Source organism: Nycticebus coucang, chromosome 12, assembly GCF_027406575.1.
Source record: "Nycticebus coucang isolate mNycCou1 chromosome 12, mNycCou1.pri, whole genome shotgun sequence".
Lineage (NCBI taxonomy): Eukaryota > Metazoa > Chordata > Mammalia > Primates > Lorisidae > Nycticebus > Nycticebus coucang.
In genome coordinates, this window is record NC_069791.1 from 73,912,860 (window position 1) to 73,937,481 (window position 24,622).

At 46.4% G+C, this 24,622-nt stretch overlaps 1 protein-coding gene across 1 annotated transcript; it reads right to left on the reverse strand.

Annotated features, from left to right (window-relative positions):
- Positions 1-2,346: 2,346 nt before the first annotated feature.
- Positions 2,347-3,690, reverse strand: CLDN3 (claudin 3). Its single transcript, XM_053556870.1, has one exon. It carries the CDS (start codon positions 3,400-3,402, stop codon positions 2,740-2,742), a length of 663 nt encoding a protein of 220 aa, XP_053412845.1. The 5' UTR covers positions 3,403-3,690; the 3' UTR covers positions 2,347-2,739.
- Positions 3,691-24,622: the final 20,932 nt, after the last annotated feature.

Here is a 24,622-nt window from a genome sequence, read left to right on the forward strand (position 1 = left end):
TAGTGGGCATTCCCACCAGCAGTGTAGAAGTGTGCCCTTTTCTCCACATCCACGCCAACATTGCTGGTTTTGGGATTTTGTTATGTGGGCTACTCTTACTGGGGTTAGGTGATATCTCAAAGTAGTTTTGATTTGCATTACTCTGATGATTAAGGATGATGAGCTTTTTTTCATGTCTGTAGATCGTGCGTCTGTCTTCTTTAGACCTTAACTAAGGTACACATACTATTAACTAACTTCCTTTTCCTTAGGCCCATTGAGGTGACAACATGTTGTTGTTCCTTAACTAGAGAATTTTTCTGGATCTAAGTGGAAGGTTCTATTAAGAAATCTAGCTGCCATGGGGACCTTTTGCTTTAGCTAAAAATGTTCCAAATACAATAATTTAGAAATAATTTTCTTTTTGAGACAGAGTTTCACTTTGTTGCCCTTGGTAGAGTGCTGTGGTGTCATAGTTCACAGCAACCTCCAGCTCTTGGGCTTAGGCGAGTCTCTTGCCTCAGCCTCCCAAGTAGCTGGGACTACAGGCGCCCGCCACAATGCCTGGCTATTTTTTGTTGTTGTTGCAGTTTGGCTGGGTCCGTGTTCGAACCCGGCACCCTCAGTATAAGGGGCCAGTGCCCTACTCACTGAGCCACAGGCGCTGCTCCAATTTAAAAATAATTTTAAGTCTCTCTCTTGAATTGTTCTCTTGGCCCATAAAACCCTTTCTAAGCAAACCTCTTGGACGCAGAGTCTATATGGCTGCTTTCATCTCTCACCCACTGCTCTCTTTTCCATCCACTGCTTCAGCCCCCATACCTTTTGCTAAGGCCACCAGTGACCACCTTGGTGCTCATAATCATATGACTAGTCTCAGGACCTCGTCTTGCCTGACCACTTCTGTAGCCTAAGATACTGTTGCCAACACCTGCCTCCTTGAAACTCTTTTCTTTTTCTTTTGGTTTCTGGACTGACCTCATCCACTCCCCTGGTTTCGGTATGCTATCAACTTCTAGGTTTACCAGATTTCTCTATATGCCCTTCTACTTCCTAGATGCCTCTACCTGGATGTCCCACAGGCTTGCCAAACTCTATATGGTCAAAACTGAACCCCTCATCTTAGTCTCCTGTTTTGGTGAATGGCACCACTCCTTCAGGCAAAAAAGAGTGGTTTCCAATCAGTGACCTAAGGTGGAAATCCTTGATTCCAAGATCCTCCATGGAATCTTCCCTCTCCCTCACTCTGCACATCTCAATGGCTCTCAGGAGCTTCTCACCTTGTTTCTTTAACAGCCCCCATCAGATTCTTCCCCCACACCTGGCACTGCTTTGTTTCTGGCCACCATGATCTCATGCCGCTGGGACGGGCTGTTTCCTTTAGAGCAGCAGTTCTCAACCTGTGGTTCGAGACCCACAGGAACTGTATTAAAGGGCCAAGGCATTAGGAAGGTTGAGAACCACTGCTTTAGATGGTCTCCCTACTTTTATCTCTCCTGAATTCCCAGCTCCATGCGGGCTGCTATAGAGATTTAGAGCATAAATCTGACCAAGTACTCCCCTTGCATGACTCCCTAATACCCAGAGTAAGGTCCAAAGTCCATAATTCCATGTAAGAGATTCTGCTTGGCCCTCTACACCCATCACCACTTCCGGGCTAGTACTGAGCTCCATCAAGCCATTCAGAATCTGTCACCCTTACTAAGCATAGGGGTGCATACCACACTCTAGGCCTGGGCTCCATCCCCTTTCCCGTCTGAACAACCTGCGTTTTCTCCAACAGCCAGTTCAGTTTCCACATTGTTTACCTCAAGCCCCTGTGAGATGCACTTAAGAGTGTCTCACACCCCTTCTGAGTCCTCCCTTTCCCTTCCTCGGGGGTCCCAGGAAGAAGATGATCCCTCTCTCATCTCTCTTCCAGGTGAAGAGATTTTGCCCAGCTTTACTTTGAGTGGCTGTGTTTACCAAAACCATAGGTCTTTTGTTTGTCTTTTCCAAATGGGGGAAATGGCGGTAGGGAATGTGCTCTTTCCCACTGTGCACCGGAGATTTGGAATGCACAGCCCACCGGGGAAGATGCAGGGTCCAAGCACAAACCAAATGGCACATTCTGCCACTTTCCCCTCACCTCCCCGGCCACAGCCTGCTGGAAATGCTCTCTGGATTGGGTCTTGGCCACACAGGCTGTGTTTAGTTCATTGCCTGAATGGGCAGTGAGTAGGCAAGTGACTACCTAGTGAGCACAAGCTCAGCTTACAACTCCATTTTCCCTCTAAACTCCATCCCGGCAGGGCAGCAGGAGAGCCAATCCAGCCAAGGCCGACCTCTGAGGGGGCGCTCAGCAGGGCGGTGGGCGCTCAGGACAAGGAGGCTCCAGCAACTGCAAAACGAAATGCTTTTATTGAAAAATATTAAGTGCTCCATTTCATGGCTACCGGTCCCTGCCCATGACGGGCTTTGGGGCAGCGGCCCGATGGGGCTCGACAAAGCAGGCAAGTATCGGCGGGTACCCCAGCCCCGGGCTCCAGAAGGGTGAGGTTTCACTGTCCACGCAGGTTGGTCTCCGGGTCCCGCAGCCGGCTCCCCAACCCGCAGAGAGGTGGCAGCTGGGGAAAGGGCGCTGAGATTGCCCCTTCCAGTCCAGAGAGGGGGCTTCCTGGCATCTGGGGCTGGTCCTCGATGCGGGGCTGCAGGCTGAACTGGTGGGCGCTCCAGCTCGTGGTGGTGGTGTTGGTGGTGGGGTCTCCTGCGTCTACCTCCTCAGACATAGTCCTTGCGGTCGTAGGCTGTGCTCGCGGCCGGTGCGGGGCCGGCGGAGCGCGGCGCTGAGTAGAGGACTTTGGCGGGCTGGTACTTCTTCTCACGCGGCGGGCAGGAACAGCAGAGCAGCGCGCCCCCCAACAGCTGCAGCCCGGCGGCCGCCCAGCCTACGTACAGGCCAGCGCCCATCTCACGCTTCTGCGCCTCGGGCACCAGGGGGTTGTAGAAGTCCCGGATGATGGTGTTCGCAGACCAGGACACCGGCACCAGGGTGAGCAGGGCGGCCAGCAGGAAGAGCACACCCGCCACGATGGTGATCTTGGCCTTGGCCGTGTCATCCTGCACGCAGTTGGTGCACTGGGCGCCCACGAGCGCCACGAGCAGCCCGAAGGCGGCCACCAGGATGGCCACCACGATGAGGGCGCGGGCCGCCTGCAGGTCCTGAGGTAGTGCCAGTAGTGAGTCGTACATCTTGCACTGCATCTGGCCAGTGCTCTGCACCACACAGTTCATCCACAGACCCTCCCAAGTGATCTGCGCCGTGATGATGCTGCTGCCGATGAAGGCCGTCACGCGCCACATGGGCAGCGCGCAGCACACGATAGTGCCCAACCAGCCCAGGACGGCCAGCGAGGTGCCGGTGATCTCCAGGCCCATGGACATGGCTGCCGCGGCAAGGCCCGCTCCACCGGGCGGCTCCGGGTGCTGGGAGACAAGGGGCCGGGGCGAGAGCTGCGGCGCGCGGACGGAATGACAGACGCCCGGACAGAAGGACACACGGGCGGACGGCCGACCCGACGGCCCGCTAACGGCTCGGCTCTAGACGCTCTTGTGTGGCTGCGCCTGCACCTGCCTATGGCTTTGTGGGAGGGCGGTGGCGATTCTGCTAGCCCTGGGCTGGGGCCCGGCAGTCTTAGCTAAGTGCCCAGCGCGCCGGCGGGGGCGGGAGGGGCGGAGCTGCGCTCTCTTGGGTCTGGGGACAGTGACGTGGACCCCCCTCCCACTTTCACTGAGCGTCCTGGGAGGAAGGACTTGGCTCCGAGCGGCGCATGGCGCGGGGGTGGGGGTGCCAAGACCGGGCGGTGCTTGAACCCTCCCACCGCCCCGCCCCTCAGTCCTTGTCCCCTGGCTGCTCAGAGACGAATTCTCCGGGGTAAACAGGGCGAGAGGATGCTTCAGGAGTTGGGGGTACAAATCACTAACTTTTGACGGCCCTCCTTGCCATTTTCCGCACCTTTGGTGCGGGCAGCGTGGGGATGGGGGCCTGCCAACCACCCAGGCGCGGCAGGACAGGCAGGTCCCCCGCGTGGGCGTGGCCGCAGCTGTTTGCCGGAGTGGGCGGCTTCTTCGGGAGCTGTGCACCTGCCCCCAGGTCCCTCCAGCTTCCGAGGCAGCACTCACTTTGCACAGGCCCGGCCTGATTCAGGACGGTGGGGTTGTACAGCCTGGAAGGTGCTGGGACCGGAAGCCGCCAGAAGATGCCCTTGAGCCCATCTGAGCCGAGATTCGTCTGTAGCCCCCTTCAGTTCCCATCGTTAGCCAAGCCTGGATGACTTTAGCTGAGCGGCACTTCCCTTCCAGAGCCCTGTCCTCAATCCCTTTGAGCCCCAATCAGAGCTGGGGTTCACCTTAATGAAGTGGGGTGAAAGCGGCTTGATCCAGGCAAAAGTCGGAAGTCAGAAACGTTGCCTGTAAAGCCTTTGCTCCCACACCTGGGCAATCCTTCACCTGGCTCTGAGCCCTTCAGAGTTGGCTTTGAGGTTCTGCGCGGGCTATCCTCACCCCCTGCTTCTCTCTTCGCAGCCGCTGGGGTCTCTTCGCTTTCAGGAGATCCTGCCTCAGGGCCCCTGTGCTGGTTGTCCCCTCTGCACTGGATCCTCCTGCGGTATCCACATGTCTTTCCCTTCACCCCTTTTAGGTTTTTGCCCTCTCTCTGCATCCTTCTCTGACCACCCTATTTAAAACTGCAGCTTCTTACCCAACAATGACCTGTCCCCTTTTCGAAACTGTATATTCCCCTTGGTGTCTGGTTCTTTTTGTTTGTTTGTTTTGTATTATGTTTTTGTTTGTTTTGTTTTAGAGACAAGGTCTTACTCTGTCTCTCAGGCTGGAGTGCAGTGGCCCACCACAGCTCACAGCAGCCTCAAACTCCTGGGTTCAAGCAATCCTCCTGCCTCAGCCTCCCAAAGGGCTGGGATTACAAGTGTGAAACACCTTGCCTGGCTTCTCTTGGCGTTCAACACCATTTGACATACTTAAAATTTTTATATTTTTCACATTTTATTTTATTTTTTCATTGTACTTAAAAATTGACAAACAATAACTGTATATATTCATGGAGCACATAGTGATATTTTGACACATTATACTGTATAATGATCAGAGGGTAATTAAAACACCATATTTACCGTTCTTTTGTGCCAGGAAGGCTCACTAACTTACTCGTTTTAAATTGTTTCTGTTCCAGCCTGTCAGCTCCACTGGGACATCCATTATGTCCCCAAATGGACCAAAACGTTGCTCATCCCCTGTGCCTAGAACCTTGTTAAGTACTCAAAAGATAGTTGATTTAGTAACTTCAGTGAAGTAAAGACATCATTTTCCCTTGATTCGACAACCTTGGCTGCTGGTTGAGACTAAAAGTAGATCAGCAACCTAGGAGGCTACTGGTATAAATGACTGATAATGGGATACTGTGTAATCTGAATTAAGGGATCTTTGCCTTCTAGTACAAACCAAGGACTCTTTCAGTGAGATGAGAGAGCCCCCTGTGCTGGGCCCAGGGAATTGTCTGTGCTGCCCTTATCTCTCAAATCATGTAGCTTGTGTCTTCTTCCCTACATACCTAAGCCCTAGGGTGATGGAAGAGTAAGGTAAACAGAGCCCAAGACCCATAGAAACTGGGGTCCTCCTTCTTTCAGGGGCAAAGGTCTTGGGTTGGGCCTATTGGGCAGGGTCTGGGCAGAGCTGGGAGTGCCTGGCCAGAGGGCCCAGCTGGTGCTGGGTGGGGCTGCCCTAGAGGAAGTTTGTATAGCCCAGGTCCTCCTCAGTGGACTACTGGCTGCTCTAGTTTCCTGGTGACTGGAGGTGGCTTTGGGCCAGAAGAAGGGTGGAACCCCCAGTAAGTGTGGCTGGGCTTAGGTGGGGGCTGATGCTTTTGGCCATAGAGTGGGACCCCACTGGGCTCCAGTTGTGCCTGGGTTGGGTACCATGAGCTTTGACTTTTGCTGGCTTCAAGGTTAGTGAAAGTCACGTCACCTCTCTTAGCCTCAGTTTCCTTATCTGTGAGAGAAGGTTGTTCTGAGTTAGGGGGCTTATCTCTGAGCCTGAGTGAGCTGCTGAGCAGGGCTGCACATGGAGGAGGCAAGGACAGAACTTTGTGCCCAGGGGCCAAACTTCAGGGACTCTGCAAATAAGACTTTGGTTCTTGGCAAATAGATCTCCAATCAGCTTTTTGCGCAGTATCTACCAAGGTTCTTACAACTCAATAATAAAAAGACAAATAGCCCAGTTTAAAAATGGGCAAAGAATCTGCACATTTAGAATAGACAAAGAAGATATAAAATGGCCAAAATAAGTACATGAAAAGATGCTTATCATCATTAATCATAAAGGAAATGAAGATCAAAACCACAAAGAAATACTACATCACACCCACAAGTATGGCAATAATCATATGACAGGTGTTGGTGAGGATGTGGAGAAATTGGAATCCTCACTGCTGGTGGAAAGGTAAAATGGTATAGCTGCCTTTGAAAACAGTCTGGCAGTTCCTCAAAAGGTTAAACATAGAGTTACCATATGATTTAGCAGTTCCACTCTAGGCATTTACCCAAAAGAAATGAAAACATATGTTCACACAAAAGACTTATACAGAAATGTTCATAGCAGCATTATGGATAATAGCCCTGAAGTGGAAAAATCCTGTATGTTTGTCAACTGATGAATGGATAAACAAAATGAGGTATATCCCACCAGTGGAACTTATTCAGCCATAAAATGGAACATAGTACTCAAATATGCTACACCATGGATGAACCTTGAAACGTTATGGTAAGCGAAAGAAACCAGTCACAAAACACCATCTATTGTATGATACCATTTACAAAAATTATCGAGAATAGGGAAATCTATAGAGACAAAAAGTAGATCAGCAGTTGTCAGGGGCTGCAGTGAGGGTGTTGTTGGAATGGGTATAAGGTTTACTTTTGGGGGTGATGAAAATGTTCTACAATTGATTGTGCTGATGGTTGCATAACTTTGAGCAGCACTCTTCTGTTACCCCACTGGCAGTAATCCCAATTGAGAAGATGTGGATTTGGGGGGTTACATGGAAATCATATCTCAATAAAGCTGTTAAGATGAACATCACTGTGGTGCTTGGTGCCTGCATGTGTGTGTCTGTGAGCGTGTCACCTGAATGTGTGTTTGCCCAACAGGGTGGCATGCAGGTATCTTTGAATGGGAAGCGCTGAGTTGGTGGACAGGGGGGAGACATTTTGGAGCCCCACTCTCACTCCTGAACCTCTTGTCCAAAAGCAGCAGTATGACCCAAGGTGAGACAGCTGCTCCAAGAATGAGCCCATTGATGTAAGTGCTAAGTGACCACAGGGAAGAGAATTCTGTGGCTGGGCTGGTCCAGGAGAGGTTCCCATTGGAGGCTGGACAGGAGCTGGTAGAAATGACTAGGTGTGTTTGGGTAGAATGATGTGTGTGTGTGAGAGAGAGATTCCAAGGAGCAAATGGCTCAAAAAAGGATCTGAGAGAACAGCACCCACAGCTAGGAGATTAGCTTGTTCCCTGTCTCCCACCTGGTGCCCAAACTCCAAGAAGTAGAGTTCTCCCTACTGTGGCTGTGGCAGCATCGTCTTTCTCCTGTCCCCAGTAGTCAATGTCCACTAGGGTCTGAGTCCTGCAGTCTCTAATGTTGGAAGAGGTTTGAATAGTGTGCAGCATTGGGGAGGAGAGGAATCCAGGGCCTGTGGGGTTTGTGGTTCTCTGTTGCCCTGCTGGGGGACAGGCCATGTGGAGCCCAGGGGTGAGGTTGCACAGGGAGCCCATCTATGGACACCGTGGTCACCAAGTTCTTGGGGAAGCATAACCTTTTATGTGACTGCAGGGTCTGGGTGTCAGTATGGTGTATGGTGTGTGGGCGTTGAGTGTGCATGACTGTAGATAGGTGGGCAGCATGTGACCAATTTGGATAACTGAGTGTGGCATTTGTGGCAGGCTATGTGTGTATCTGTGGGTGGGCAGTATTTGTATGTGGTCTGTCTGGGTGTGTGAGGATGAGAATGAACAAAAATGCAAATCACTAAATGTGTGGGTTTTTTTTTTAGAGACAGAGTCTCACTTTGTGGCCCTTGGTAGAGTGCCGTGGTGTCACAGCTCACAGGAACCTCCAGCTCTTCGGCTTAGGTGATTCTCTTCCCTCAGCCTCCCGAGTAGCTACAGGAACCCGCCACAACGCCCAGCTATTTTTTGTTGCAGTTTGGCTGGGGCTGGGTTTGAACCTGCCACCCTTGGTATATGGAGCCGGTGCTGAATCATAAGCACCACCCTAAACGTGTGTTTTAAACTTTGTTTTTAATTTCATTTGATCATAGCACTGAACTATGTTCCTGGTGCTTGGCCAGAGGTTGTAAACTGCAGCCTAAGGGACAAATTTAGTCTGCAAAAAGTTTTGTTTGACCAGCACAAAGTTTTTCTAAAAACTGAAATGGAATGCTTCTAGGTGGGGTATGCAGTATGCATAGTCCCGTTGCTACTGGTACTCCATACCTATTTCTTTTTGTTTTCATTAAACTTTTAATTAAAAAAACAAACTTTTTAGCCGGGCGTTGTGGCGGGCGCCTGTAGTCCCAGCTACTTGGGAGGCTGAGGCAAGAGAATCGCTTAAGCCCAGGAGTTGGAGGTTGCTGTGAGCTGTGTGAGGCCACAGCATTCTACCGAGGGCCATAAAGTGAGACTCTGTCTCTACAAAAAAAAAAACAACAAACTTTTAATTTTGCGATCATTGTAGATTGAAACACAATTATGAAAAAAATATAGGTAAATCCTTAGCCTTTATCTAGTTTCCCCCAATGATCTCATTTTGCAAAATGATAGTACAATAACACAACTAGAATATTGACATTGGTAAGATATAGGATTTCTCGGGGATGGTGCCTGTGGCTCAAAGAGGTAGGGCATTGGCCCCATATGCCAGAGGTGGTGGGTTCAAACCCAGCCCTGGACACCCCCCCAAAAATGCCCCCCCAAAAAAGATATAGGATTTCTCCATCTCTACAAGAATCCTTAATATTTCTGTTTTATAGCCATGTTCACATCCTACCTAACCTCAGCCCCTCCTTGCCCTGGCAATCACTAATCTGTACTCCATTTCTCACTCCCCACACCTCTCTTCTCCTTAGAGAAAGGGTCTTGCTCTGTCACCCATGTTGGGGTGCAGTGATGCAATCATAGTTCACTGTAATCTCAAACTCCTGGGCTCAAGTGATCCTCTTTCCTCAGCTGCAAGAGTGTGTAGTCATGCTGACTAATTCAACATTTTTTTCTGTAGAGGTGGGCTCTTGCTATGTTGCTGGTCTGGAATTCCTGGTCTCAAGGGATCCTCCCATCTTGGTTTCTGAATGTGCTGAGATTACAGGTATGAGCCACTACATTCAGCCCCTGTTCTCCATTTCTGTATTTTTGTCATTTCAAGAATGTCTGTAATCCTAGCACTCTGGGAGGCTGAGGTAGGTGGATGGCTGGAGCTCAGTATTTTGAGACCAGCCTGAGTAACAATGAGGCCTGGGTATTGTGGTGGATGCATGTAGTCCCAGGTACTTGGGAGGCTGAGACAAGAGGATTGCTTGAGCCCAGGAATTTGAGGTTGTAGGGAGTTATGAAGCCACAGTCTACCCAGGGCAACAGAATGAGAATCTGTCAAGAAAGAGAGAGAGAGAAGAAAGGAAGAAAGAAAGGAAGGAAGGAAAGAAGGAAGGAAGAAGAGAGAGAGAGAAGAAGGAAGGAAGGAAGGAAGGAAGGAAGGAAGGGAGGGAGGGAGGAAAGTGGTGTCCGTAGCTCAGTGGGTAGGGCACGGAACATACACCCAGGCTGGTGGGTTCCAACCTAGCCTGGGCCAGCTAAAGAACAATGACAACTTCAAAAAAAATATAGCCTGGCGTTGTGGCAGGCGCCTATAGTCCCAGCTACTTGGGAGACTGAGGCAAGAGGATTGCTTGAGCCCAAGAGTTGGAGGTTGCTGTGAGCCGTGACACCATAGCACTCTACCGAGGGCGACGCTGCCTCAAAAAAAAAAAAATTAATATATAAATAAAATAGTTTAAAAAAAAAAGAAAGAAAAGAAAGAAAGAAAAAGAAAGAGAACGTTATATAGAATCATACAGTATATAACCTTTTGGGATTGGCCTTTGTTCACTCAACATGATTCTCTGGACATTCATTCAAACTGTCGCACATATCAATAGATTGTTATCTTCTATGGTTGAGTAGTATTTCATGATATAGATGTATACAGTTTGGTTGAGGATATCTGGGTTGTCTCCAGTTTGGGGCTTTTACAAATAAGGCTGCTATAAACATTCATGCACAGGTTTTCCTATGACCATAGTCTTCATAAGTCTGCAATTTCTGGGTTACATGGCAGTTACATGTTTAGCTTTTAAAGACTGCCAAACTGTTTTCCAGAGTAGCTGAACCTTTTAGCATTCCCACCAGCAATGCATGAAGGATGCAGTTTCTTTTTGTCCTCATCAGCATTTTGGTATTATCACTATTTTTCACTTCATTTTGATAGGTGTGTAGTGGTATCTCATTGTGGTTTTATTTATTTATTTATTTATTTATTTATTTATTTTTGAGACAGAGCTTCAAGCTGTCACCCTGGGTAGAGTGCCATGGTGTTACAGCTCACAGCAACCGCCAACTCCTGGGCTCAAGTGATTCTCCTGCCTCTGCCTCCCAAGTACCTGGGACTACAGGCACCTGCCACAACGCCTGGCTATTTTTTGGTTGTAGCCGTCATTGTTGTTTGGTGGGCCCAGGCTGGATTTGAACCCACCATCTCAGGTGTATGTGGCTGGCGCCTTAGCCGCTTGAGCCACAGGCGCCAAGCCACTCAGCGTGGTTTTAATTTGCATTTCCTTGTTGGCTAACGATGTTAACCATCTTTGCCTATGTTTATTTGACTGCAGTATATCTTCATTGAAATGTCTTTTGGTGTCTTTAGCCAATGTTCTAATTGGGTGCTTTTTTTAACTGTTGAGTTTTGAAGAGTTGTTTATATATTCTAGATACTAATCCTTTGTTTCATATGTGGTTTACAATCTTTCTCCCACCCCAAAGCTTATCTTTCTGTCCTCTTAATAGGGCCTTCCGCACAGTAAAAGCTTTAAATTTTGAAGAAATCTAACTTAATTTTTTTGATGGATTGTGATTTTAGTGTCAGATCTAAGAACTCTTTGGCTAGCCCTAGATCCCAAAGGTTTTCTCCTAAAAGTTTTATGTTTTATATATCCATGATTCTTTTGAGTTAATTTTTATACGAGGTCAAGTTTCTTTCTGTTTGTTTTTGCCTATGGGATGTTTAATTGCTCCAGTACCATTTGTAGAAAAAGTTATCTATCTCCATTGAATTGCTTTTGCATTTTTGTCAAAACTCAATTGGATATCTTTGTGTGGGCTCTCCATTGATCTATGCATTTATCCTTTTATCAATATCACACAATCTTGATTATCATAGTTATATAGTAAGTCCTTTTTTTTTTCTTTTTGCTTCCCCCTTCAGATCAAGTACAAAGCAAAATGGCTGATCATAAGATGGTGTTTTTTGTCTTCTTTTTTTTTCTTTTTGCAGTTTTTGGCCGGGGCTAGGTTTTTGAACCCGCCACCTCTGGCATATGGGGCTGGCACCCTACTCCTTTGAGCTACAGGTGCCGCCCCCTTTCCCTTTTATTTTCTGAGACAGAGTCTCACTATGTCGCCCCGGTAGAGTGCTGTGGCAGCACAGCTCACAGCAACCTCAAACTCTTGGGCTTAAGTGATTCTCTTGCCTCAGCCTCCCAAGTAGCTGGGACTACAGGCACCCGCCACAATGCCTGGCTATTTTTTTTTGTTGTTGCAGTTATCCTTGCTGTTTAGCTGGCCCGGGCTGGGTTCGAACCGCCAATGTGGGTGTATGTGGCCAGCACCCTATCCACTGAGCTACCAGTGCCACCCTATACTTTTAATTTTTATGCCCATATGTTCATTGCTAGTATGTAGAAATACAATAGATTTTTATATGATTATCTTATATTCTGTGACCTTGCTAGATGACTCACTTATTAGTTTTAGGAGTTTTTATAGATTTCTTGGGATTTTCTACAGATGCGATTATATCATCTGCAGACAGGGATAGATTTATTTTCTACTTTCTCATCTATATACTTTTACTTCCTTTTCTTGTTTTAATTCTCTGGCTAAAACTTTTATCACATGTTCAGTAAGATGGTGAGATCAGCCATTTTTGCTTTGTACTTGATCTGAAGGGGGAAGCATCCAGTCTTTCACTGTCAAGGATAATGTTAGTTATAGGTTTTTAAAAAAGATGCTCTTTATGGCCCCGTGCCTGTAGCTCAAGCGGCTAAGGCACCAGCCACATACACCAGAGCTGGCGGGTTAGAATCCAGCCCGGGCCTGCCAAACAACAATGACAACTACAACCAAAAAATAGCCAGGCATTGTGGCCAGTGCCTGTAGTCCCAGCTACTTGGGAGCCTGAGGCCAGAGAATCGCTTAAGCCCAGGAGTTGGAGGTTGCTGTAAGCTGTGATGCTCCGGCACTCTACCCAGGGGATAGCTTGAGGCTCTGTCTCAAAAAAAAAGATGCTCTTTATAAAACTGAGGAAGTTTTCCTCTATTACTATGTTTCTGAGAGGTTTGTTTTTTTTGAGACAGAGTCTCACACTGTAGCTCTCAGTAGAGTACCATGGCGTCATAGCTCACAGCAACCTCAAACTCATGGGCTTTAGTGATCCTTTTGTTACAGCCTCCCTACTAGTTGGACTATAGGCACCTGCCACAATGGCTGTTTTTAGACTTCTGAGTTCAAGCAATCCACCCGCCTTGGCCTCCCAGAGTGACAGGCATGAACCACCATGCTTGAGCCTTTCTGAGAATTTTTTTTTTTAAATAACGAATGGGAGTGAAATTTATCAAATGCTTTTCTGCATCAGTTTGAAATGATTTTCTGGAGGAGATTGTGTAGAAATGGTATTATTTTTTCTTTAAACATTTGGTAGAATTCTCCAGAAAAAAATTGGGAATGGAGATTCTTTCTTGGGAATTTTTATTATTTTTTTTTATTTCTATTTTTTTTTTGTAGAAACAGAGTCTCACTTTATGGCCCTCGGTAGAGTGCCGTGGCCTCACACAGCTCACGGCAACCTCCAACTCCTGGGCTTAAGCGATTCTCTTGCCTCAGCCTCCCAAGTAGCTGAGACTACAGGCACCCACCACAACGCCCGGCTATTTTTTGGTTGCAGTTCAGCCGGGGCCGGGTTTGAACCTGTCACCCTCAGTATATGGGGCCGGTGCCTTACCGACTGAGCCACAGGTGCCGCTATTTCTTGGGAATTTTTAAATTACAAATTTAATTTTCTGAATAGATATAGGATCACTCAGATTATCCATTTCATAATGGTGAGTTTTGTGGATTGTGATTTTTGAGGAATTGGTCTATTCATCTTACTTGTTGAATTTATGAGCAGAGAGTTGTTCATAGTGTTCCCTTAGTTATCCGTTTGATGTCTGTAGGGTCTATAGCATGTGTACTGTGCTGCTGTTGGGTGAGATGTTCTGTAAAGTTAGATCCTGTTGGGTCCTGGTGTTGTTGAGTTCTTCTGTAGTTATCTTATCAATAGTTATCTTATCAATTATTGAAAGAAAGGTGTTGATATCTCCAACTATAATTATGGTTTTTGTCCATTTGTATTTTGAGTTATATCAATTTTTGCTTCACTTTTTTTTTTTTTTTAAGACAGTCTCAAGCTGTTGCCCTGAGTAGAGTGCTGGGGCATCACAGCTCACAGCAACCTCAAACTCTTGGACTTAAGTGATTCTTTTGCCTCAGACTCCCAAGTAGCTGGGACTACAGCACCCACCACAACGCCCAGCTATTTTTTTTGTTGTTGCAGTTGTCATTGTTGTTTTAGCTGGCCTGGGCTGGGTTCGAACCCACCAGCGTGGGTGTACGTGGCCAGCACCCTACCTGCTGAGCTACGAGCACCGTAGCTCATATATTCATATATTTTTGGTTCTGTTGTTTGAGGCCTACACTTTTGGGATCGCTTTACCTTCTTGGTAGATTGACTTTTAAATCATTGTATAATGTCCCTCTATGTCTCTGATTATTTCTTTGCTCTAAGGTCTACTTTATCTTATACTAATACAGCTACTCCCACTTTTCTTTGATTAATGTTTGCATACTATGTTGTTTTCCAGTTAACCTATCTAAATTGTTATATTTGAAGTAAATTTCTTCTACACAGCACATAGTTGGGTCGTGTGTTTCAATCCTCTCTGCCAATCTCTTTTAATTGGTGTATTGAGACCATTTATGTTTAATGTAATTATTAATGTTAAGGCTTAATCTACTATTTATTTTCTGCTTTGTTTGTTTGTTTTTCTGTTTTCTTTTTATGTGCCTTCCCATGGGTTACTTGAACTTTTTTCCCCTCAAGAGATGAGAGCTTGCTATGTTCCCCAGGCTGCAGTGGCTATTCATAAGTGTGACCATCTACAGCCTCAAACTCCTGGTCTCAAGCGATTCTCCCACGTCAGCCTCCTGTATAACTGCGAATACAAGTGTGTACCACTGTGTCTGGGTCTACTTGAACATTTTTGGAATTCTGTTTTGGTGATTTTGGGGGGTAGGGGGACAGAGTCTCACTATGTCGCCCTTGGTAGAGTGCCATGGTGTTACAGCTCACAGCACCTCCAACTCTTGGGCTTAAGTGATTCTCTTGCCTCAGCCTCCCAAGTAGCTGGCACTACAGGTGCCCATCACAATGCCTGGCTATTTTTTTTTTTGTTATAGTTGTCATTGTTGTTAGCAGGCTCGGGCCAGGTTTGAACCCACCAGCCCTGGTGTATGTGGCTGGTGCCCTATCCATTGAGCTACAGGCGCCGAGCCTGGAATTCCATTTGGATTTATTTAGTGTTTAAAAATTTTGTTTTATTTTATTTATTTTATTTTTATTGTTGGGGATCCATTGAGGATTAAAAAAAAATTTTTTTTGTAGGGGTTCAAACCCAGCCCCGGCCAAACTGCAACAAAAAAATAGCCGGGCGCTTGTAGTCCCAGCTACTCGGGAGGCTGAGGCAAGAGAATCGTGTAAGCCCAAGAGTTAGAGGTTGCTGTGAGCCCTGTGACACCACGGCACTCTATGGAGGGCGGTACAGTGAGATTCTGTCTCTACAAAAAAAAAAAAAAAAGAAATAAACCCTTATTTCTCTATGCTGAAAAAAAAGTTTTTTTTCTTTTGTAAGAGACAGGGCCTCACTCTGTCACCCCAGCTGGAGGGCAGTGGTACAATTTTAGCTCACTGCAGTCTGGAACTCCTGGCCCCAAGCAATCTTGCTTCAGCTTCCCAAGTAGCTGGGGCTACAGGCACATGCCACTACATCTGGCTAATTAGTTTACATTTTTTTGTAGAGATGGGGGTGGGGGAGAGGGTGTCTCACCATGTTGCCCAGGCTGGTCTCGAACTCCTGGCCTTAAGCAATCCTTCTGCCTCAGCCTCTCAAAGCGCCAGCTTCAGCCCCCCCAAAGGGGCTTCTCCCCATCCGAGTCACAGCACCACATGAGAGTTATGGACCCAAAGATAAAAGATTATTCTGAGGCGCGAGACAAAAGAAAAATGGAGTCTCAGTTGTGTGTGGTCAATGTGATCTTTATTCCACTTGGGTGCAGGTGGGATGAAATCAGAAAAGGAATTCCACATGTTGGCAATGGCATTGGGGATTTCTACCTGGCCAGGTGGGATGAAATCAGAAAAGGAATTCCGCACGTGGACAATGGCAGATGGGGCTTTCTACCTGGGCAGGTGGGTGGGAAAGGGGTCAGAGACAGGGATTGGTCCATTTACTATTTCCTGGGAGGGACGTGCTTCCTAGGAAAGGGGTCCTTCCTGGGCAGGTTAGTTCTACCTGGGTGAGTCAGTAATATGATTCTATCAGTTGTGAGCCACCGCACCCAGCCTGTTTATACTATTTTTGAGCTTGTTACTTTGTATCACATTTTTAGTATTACATTATATGTATACAACTGATCATCATTTTACCATCCTAGTGAAGTATAGAAACTCAGCCTCCATTTATGTCCCTTTACACTCTCATTTCTAATATATTAAAATATTCTCAAATTTTCTCTACATCAGACACACACTAACATCAGTGTTATAACTTTTGCTTCAACTTTCAAATATAATTTAGAAAACTCAAGAGGAAAAGGAAAAGCTATTGTGTAACCCGTATGTATGTGTCCCAAATGTGTGTATTTGTGTACATGTAGATCTATCTATATGTATTAATTGAGTTTGGCTATTTTCTAATTTGTTTAAGTATGAAAGCAGTATGCATTATGGAAGAAAATCAGAACAGAAAAGAATGTTAAAAAATTATAGTCTCATCCACTTAAAGCTACCATTTTTGACATCTGGTTAAAGTCCAGTTTCCAGACCCTTTTCTAGTCATTTCTGTTCAACAGTTGGCTCATTCGGCTTGGCGCCAGTAGCACAGTGGTTACGGCACCAGCCACATACATTGAAGTTGGCGGGTTTGAACCCAGCCCGGGCCAGCTAACCAACAATGAAAACTGCAACAAAAAATAGCCAGGCACTGTGGTGGGTGCCTGTAGTCCCAGCTACTTAGGAGACCGAGGCAAGAGAATCGCTTAAGCCCAAGACCTTGAAGTTCCTGTGAGCTGTGACACCACAGCACTCTACTGAGGGCAGCATAGTGAGACTCTGTCTCAAAAAAAAAAAAGTTGGCTCATTCAAAAGAATACAAACTTGGGCAGCACCTGTGGCTCAAAGGAGTAAGGTGCCAGCCCCATGTGCCAGAGGGGGCGGGTTCAAACCCATCCCTGGCCAGAAACTGAAAAAAAAAAAAAAAGGCTCCTCACCTGTGGCTCAAGTAGCTAAAGCGCCAGCCACATACATCTGAGCTGGCGGGTTCAAATCCAGCCCGGGCTTGCCAAACAACAATGACGACTGCAACCAAAAAATAGCCGGGCGTTATGGCAGGTGCTTGTAGTCCCAGCTACTTGGGAGGCTGAGGCAGGAGAATCGCTTGAGCCCAGGAGTTGGAGGTAGCTATGAGCTGTGATGCTACAGCACTCCACCCAGGGTGACAGCTTGAGGCTCTATCTCAACAAACAAACAAACAAACTTGATGATAATAGGGACCCTGTCGATCTAGTCCTCTACTTTATTTTTAGTACTAATACTAAAAATAGACAGCAGACACTCAGACACTAGTAAATACTTAAAGTGAATAAATGAGTGAATCTTCTTATACTACTCTTTTTTTTTTTTGAGACAGAGCCTCAAGCTGTCACCCTGCGTAGAGTGCTGTGTGGCATCACAGCTCACAGCAACCTCCAACTCCTGGGCTCAAGCGATTCTTCCACCTCCACCTCCCAACTAGCTGGGACTACAGGCGCCTGCCACAACACCTGGCTATTTTTTGGTTGCAGCCGTCACTGTTGTTTGGCGGCCCGGGCTGGATTTAAACCCGCCAGCTCAGGTGTACGTGGCTGGCACCTTAGCCGCTTAAGCCACAGGCGCCGAACCTTCTTATACTACTCATTTTATAACACATTGTAATTAAAACATTTTTTATTGTGGTAAGGTACACATAACATAAAATTTACCATCTTAACTATTTTAACAATTCAGTGGAATTGAACCATTTATAAATTGTGTAGTCATTCCTATCATTCATCTCCATAACTATTTTCATCTTGCAAAATCAAAACTCTGTATCTACCAAATAATAATGCCCCATTACCCACCTCTACGCAGCCTCTGGCAACCACCCTTTTACTGTCTGTCTCCATGATTTTGACTACTCTAACTCCTTATCAAGTGGAATCATGCAGATTTTTTCTGACTAATTTCACTTGACATAATGTCCTCAAAGTTCATGTTGTAGCATGTCAGATTTTCCTTCCTTTTTAAAGGCTGAATAATATTCCACTACAGGCATTGATTACATTTTACTTATCCATTCATCTGTTGATGGACACTTCCATGTTTTAGCTATTGTAAATAGTGCTGCTATGAACATGGGGCTATAAATATCTTGAGACTCTCCTTCCAATTCTTTTGGGTATATGTAGCATCATCAGAAGTGGAATTTCTAGATTATATAATATTATTTTTTTTGTAGAGACAGAGTCTCATTTTATGGCCCTCGGTAGAGTGCCGTGGCCTCACACAGCTCACAGCAACCGCCAACTCCTGGGCTTAAGCGATTCTCTTGCCTCAGCCTCCCGAGTAGCTGGGACTACAGGCACCCGCCACAACGTCCAGCTATTTTTTGGTTGCAGTTTTGGCTGGGGCCGGGTTTGAACCCGCCACCCTCAGTACATGGGGCCGGCACCCTACCGACTGAGCCACAGGCGCCGCCCATATATATATATATATATATTTTTTTTTTTTTTAGAGACAGAGTCTCACTTTATCACCCTTGGTAGAGAGTGCTATGACATCACAGCTCACAGCAACCTCCAACTCCTGGGTTTAGGCGATTCTCTTGCCTAGCCTCCCCAGTAGCTGGGACTATAGGCGCCTGCCACAACGCCTGGCTATTTTTTTTTTGTTGTTGTTGTTGTTGTAGTTTGGCTGGGGCTGGGTTTGAACCCAGCACCATCGGTATATGGGGCCAGCGCCCTGCTCACTGAGCCACAGGCACCGCCCGATAATACTATTTTTAATTCTTTGAGGAACCACCATACTGTTTTCCACAGTGGATATACCATTTTACATTCTCAGGGACAATGCACAAAGTTTCCAATTTTTCCACAACCCTCACCAACACTTGTTATTTCTGTGTGTTTTTTTAATAGCAGTCCTCCCACTAGGTGTGAGGTGGTATCTCATGGCAGTTTTGATTTGCATTTCCCTAAACATCAGAGATGTTGAATGTCTTTTCATGTGCTTATTGGTCATCTGTATACATGTATCTTCTTTGGAGGAATGTGTATTTGAGTCCTCAGCTTATTTTTTTGAATTAAGTCGTTTTTAAAAATTTTGTTGCTAAGTTTTAGAAAATCTCTATTCTGGATATTAATCTTTTATCAGATGCATACTTTGCAAACATTTCCTCCCATTCTATGGGTTGCCTTTTTACTTTACTGATAGTGTCCTTTGACACAAAAGTGTTCACTTTTTATCAAGTCATAGTTATCTATTTGTTGTTGTTATTGTTGCTTGTGGCTTTAGTGTCATTTCCAATAAATAGCTACCAAATCCAATGTTGTGAAGCTTTCGGCTGCACTGTTCTTCTAAGAGTTTTATAATTTTATTTTATTTTATTTATTTATTTTTTTTTTTAGTAGAGACAGAGTCTCACTTTATGGCCCTCGGTAGAGTGCCGTGGCCTCACACAGCTCACAGCAACCTCCAACTCCTGGGCTTCAGCGATTCTCTTGCCTCAGCCTCCCGAGTAGCTGGGACTACAGGCGCCCACCACAACGCCCGGCTATTTTTTGGTTGCAGTTTGGCCGGGGCCGGGTTTGAACCCATCACCCTCGGTATATGGGGCTGGCGCCCTACCCACTGAGCCACAGGCGCCGCCCAAGAGTTTTATAATTTTAGTTCTTAGGTTTAGGTCTTTGATCCATTTTGGGTTAATTTTTGTATATGGTGTTAGGTAAGGCTTCAACTTCGTTTTTTTGCATGTGGATATCCAGTTTTCCCAGTACTATTTGTTGAAAAGACTACCCTTTCCCCCATTAAATGGTTCTGATGTCCTTGATGAAAATCATTTGACCATATTTGTGTGTGTATATTTCTGAGCTTTCTATTTTATTCCATTGGCCTATATGTCTATCTTTATGCCAGTGCCAGACTCTTTTTTTTAAGTATTTGTTTTTATTTATTTTATTTTATTTCTTGAGACAGAGTCTCAAGCTGTTGCCGTGGGTAGAGTACTGTGGCATCCCAGCTCACAGCAACCTCAAACTCTTGGGCTTAAGTGATTCTCTTGCCTCAGCCTCCCAAGTAGCTGGGACTACAGGCTCCCACCACAATGCCCAGCTATTTGTTGTTGCTGTTATTGTTGCAGTTGTCATTGTCTTTTAAGCTGGCCTGCATTGGGTTTGCACCCGCCAGCCTGGGTGTATGTGGCTGGTGCCCTATCCACTGAGCTACAGGTGCTGCCATCTTTTTTTTGAAACAGAGTCTTACTTTGTTGTCCTCGGTAGAGTGCCATGGCATCATAGCTCACAGCAACTTCAAACTCTTGGGCTCAAGCAATTTTCTTGCCTCAGCCTCCCAAGTAGTTGGGACTACAGGTGCCCACCATAATGCCTGGCTATTTTTAGAGATGGGGTCTTGCTCTGTTGCTATGGTCTCCAACCTGTGAGCCCAGGCGATCCACCCGCCTTAGCCTCTCAGAGTGCTAGGATTATAGGTGTGTGCCACCACAGCCGGCCACAGTGCCACACTCTTGACATGCATCTCTTGGGGTTTGTTTTGTTTGGGGTTCACTGAACTCCTTGAATCTGTAGGTTTATGTTTATTGGGAAATTGAGGGGCATTTTTAGCCATTATTTCTTCAAATATCTTGCCGTTGTTTTCCTTTCCTTCTGAGACTCTGATGACACAATATTAGGTCTTTTGTTTTAGTCCCATAGATTCCTGAGGCTCTGTTAATTTTTTCTTTTCAGTTTACTGTTTGTTGTTCACATTGGGTGATTTCCATTGTTCTGTTTTCTAGTTCACTGATTCTTCTCTCTGCCCCTCCATTCTGCTGGAGAACCCATCCACTGAGCTCTTTATTTAAGTTCTATTTTTCCATTCTAAAATACCTACTTGGTTTTCTTTATGTCTTTTATTCCTTTACTGAGACTTTCTATTTATTTGCTGAGTGTTTCTATTTTTAAAATTTGTGTCAAGCATGTTTACAGCTGCTCATAAATGTATCCTTTTTGTCATGGCTAGCTTAACATTATCTTTGTCAGGTAATTCTAACTTTTCCGTCATGTTCATGTTGGCATCTATTCATTGTCTTTTTTCGTTCACTTTGAGATCTTCCTGGTTCTTCCCCCACTCTCCCCCCAACACACACCGAGTCTCACTTTGTCACCTTTGGTAGAAGGCTGTGGCTCACAGCTCACAGCAACCTCAAACTCTTGGGCTCAAGTGATTCTCTGGCCTCAGCTTCCCGAGTAGCTGGGACTATAGGTGCCTACACAATGCCTGGCTATTTTTAGAGATGAGGTCTCACTCTTAGGCTGGTCTCGAACTCCTGAGCTCAAGCAATCCACCCGCCTGGGCCTCCCCGAGTGCTAGGATTACAGGTGTGAGCCACTGCACCTGACCTCTTCCTGATTCTTAATATGTACGATGAGTGATATTCAATTGAATCCTGGGCACTAGATCTTATTTCAACCTTCTGTTTTATTCTGACATCACTCTGGCAGAAGAAGGGCGAAGAGTGTCCTCATTACTGCTGCATAGTAGTTGAGGTCTAGGTTCCCCATTTGGCCTTAATTAATACCTGGGGCAGGGAAGGAAGGGAGATCCTCATTATTGCTGGGCAGAGGTGGGAGTTCTGGCTTGCCCAGTGGTTTCCATAAACTGCATGGGTAGGGGTGGCCTCTTATGACACCTGCCCTGTGGGGGATGGTGCCTGAATACTACTGGGAGGGGGCAGAAGACCAGGCTTTCAATGTGCTCTCCCCTGATATGGTGGGTGGAGCAAGAGTTGTGATGCCATCTCCTTGGAAGTGTTGGGGCACTTTATCACAGAATCTTGGGGGTGGAAGTCTAAGTGACCTACCTGGTCTTTGGTGCTGTGGGTTTGGGTAGGGCCAGTTTTTTTCTGTGATGTTTGGCTGGAGTAGAGCCGTTGTTGTCTATAAGTTTTCTGTCTTGCTATGCTGTCCTTTTCCTTGTCCTTTGACTAAAGAGAGCAGGCTTTTATTTTTTTATTTGAGCTCTTTGTCTTATCTGTACCCGTTGGTGGTTTCTAGTTGCCTGATTCTTTAGTTCCAGGTTTGGGACATAGGAGGGGAAAAGAAAACCCAGGAAACTCACCACGCACCGTGAGCAACCTGGAGGTGGCCAGCAGGGTAACCACAATGATGAGAGTACCCGCAAGTCCTGGCCAGTCCTCTGCATCGTGCGGTTCATCCATAGGCCCTCCCAGGTGACCTGAGCTGCAAAGCTGCCACCGCCAGGGAAGGTTGTCACTTATCCCTGGGTCCAGGGGTCCCTAGCTGGCCTGCTTTCTTCTCTCCAACTTCCAGTCTCCTCATTTGTTTTATGCGTGAAGTCCAGGGTTTTTTAGACGTATTTAGCAGAAGAAATAGGGAACTGTCATCTACTCCAACTTCTTATAAGTGGAAGTCCCCTGCTGTTTGATATAGGACAAACCAAACTGTTTTTTCTATTCTTACAGCCAACACTCAACATAGAACACTTCTCCTGTGGTCACCATGATGTACGGGGATTTCTCCTCACCAACGACTGATTCTCCCCTGGACACCAACTGCATGTCATATGATTCAGTTCAATAGTGATGCTGTCTGCCTGAAGAAAGCCTCAGATCCCACAGGTTAAGGGCTCAGTCCCATAGATGCCCCCACTGCAGATGCCACCGGTAAGCCCCCAGGTTCTGACCTGTAATTTTCTGACTAACCAGCTACAGCTGGGGGTTCCCATGACCTCCTCCCTGGGTTGGATTAATTTGCTAGAGTGGTTCACAGAGCTCAGGGAAAGACTTTATTTACATTTACCTGTTTATTATAAAAGATATTATGAAGGAGTCAGACGAACAGCCTGATGGAAGTACCGCTTAGGGCAAAGTGTCTGGGAAAGGGTGAGGGGCTTCTCTGCCCTCCCCCCATCCATGGCCCCCTCCAGGCAGGTCCATATGTTTTGTGATCCAGAAATTCTCAAACCCTGTCCTTTTGGGGTTTTATGGAGGCTTCATTACATAGGCATGATTGATTGCATCACTGGCCAATGGTGATCAATTAAACTTTCAGCCTCTCTCCTCTCCCCAGAGGCTGAAGGGTTTGGGAGTGAAAGTTCCAGCCCTCTAATCACATGGCTGCTGCCCTGGCAACCAGGCCTCATCATGAGGCTACCAGCAAGCCACCGAGAGTTGCTTTATTAGAATGAAAGAAGCCCCTAACATTTGTCTACAAGGATATTAGGAGTTCTGTCTTAGGAACTAGGGCAGAGACCAATACATATTTCTTATTATATCACAATATCATATCCACCTATTGCCTTTTACCTGGCTCATTGTACACATTTAATTTACCTGTTCAGCTCCTGTAACCATCTGAGGTTGAGATTACTGGCTTAGCCTTGTAGTTCAATGTTTTGGTTCTGGATCCTTTACTGTGAATGAGAATGAGAAAAATGAAAAGGAAAAGGAAGAAACCCAAGGAAACCTCAGTTTGGATTGAGACTTGGGCTGCAGGGCACAATGTTGTGGGGGTGAGGGGGGGTAATAATACCCCCTGGGGGGTTTCCAGGCTCTGCGGCACACGTGTCCTCATCTCTCTAAGCTTCCTTTCCAGGGTAATAGACTCTGTTGACTTCTAAGTTTATTTAAACCTTGGGCACCTTATCATATCTTCATCCAAACAAGACAAAGTTAAATAAAGCAGCTTTCGAGGCCCGGTGAGAAAGAAGTTGATTTAAGATAGAGCCGTATCAGCGGTTACTCAACCGTTTGTGTTTCCTGCCTTATCGCTGACAAAGGCCACGCTCTCCTGTCAGAGCAGCACCACAGCACTTCGTGTCCTCAGCTCCAACGCAAAGGAGGGTCTCGCTGCTCCAGGTGCTTGGATGACTTTGTGGGCCAGAGAGCAGCCCTGCGGGTATCAGGCAGCTGCCTTGTTCCCCAGCTAATGCAGTGCCTGGTCTATGGGCTGTGATTACAGAGGCCACGGTGGCAGGGTGGGAGGCCATGTGGGACTTTTTCTCACCATGGCTGGTACCAGAGCCCATTGATTACAAAACAGTATCAATTCTGAGTCCAATAAGACACTCGCCTTGCACGGACCAGCCAGCCTATTGTGACCTGGTCCTTCTGCTGTGACCAGGTCCCCAGTTTATCCATACACAGATAGATGTTGATTTGGGGTTTGGATTTTCTTTACTTCCCTCTCATGCATCTGCCACTACCACTGTTCACAAACCTACAATACCTCACAGGCTGTTCTTCTGAATCTTGCAGTATCACATCTTATCTACAAACTTCCTTACAGCAACAGAAGTATGTGGTGATGTCTTGAGAGTCTCTGCTCTTATTATGAACCCCACCCTCTGGAAGCATCTGGCCTTACAAGATGATGAAATGTCCTTTTAAAGACAGCCATGGCTCCACCCAGGAGACACTGGTGTGGGAGACTGTTGCCTTGCAGGTGCTTTTATAAGCAGTTCTGTTTCTCCCAGAGCCAGAACACAGGTGCATTCAAAAGACTTCCCCTCCCTGGTCTGCTACAGAGGATCCTCTAATTGCATTGGATTTCCTCCCTTCTGAGATCTCTCAGAAGGATCTGAGCAATAAGAGGAAAAGGATTATGCACAATAAAGTGTTGAGTTGGAATTGGGAGGATAGGGGAGGGTGAACAGAGCTCTCAGACT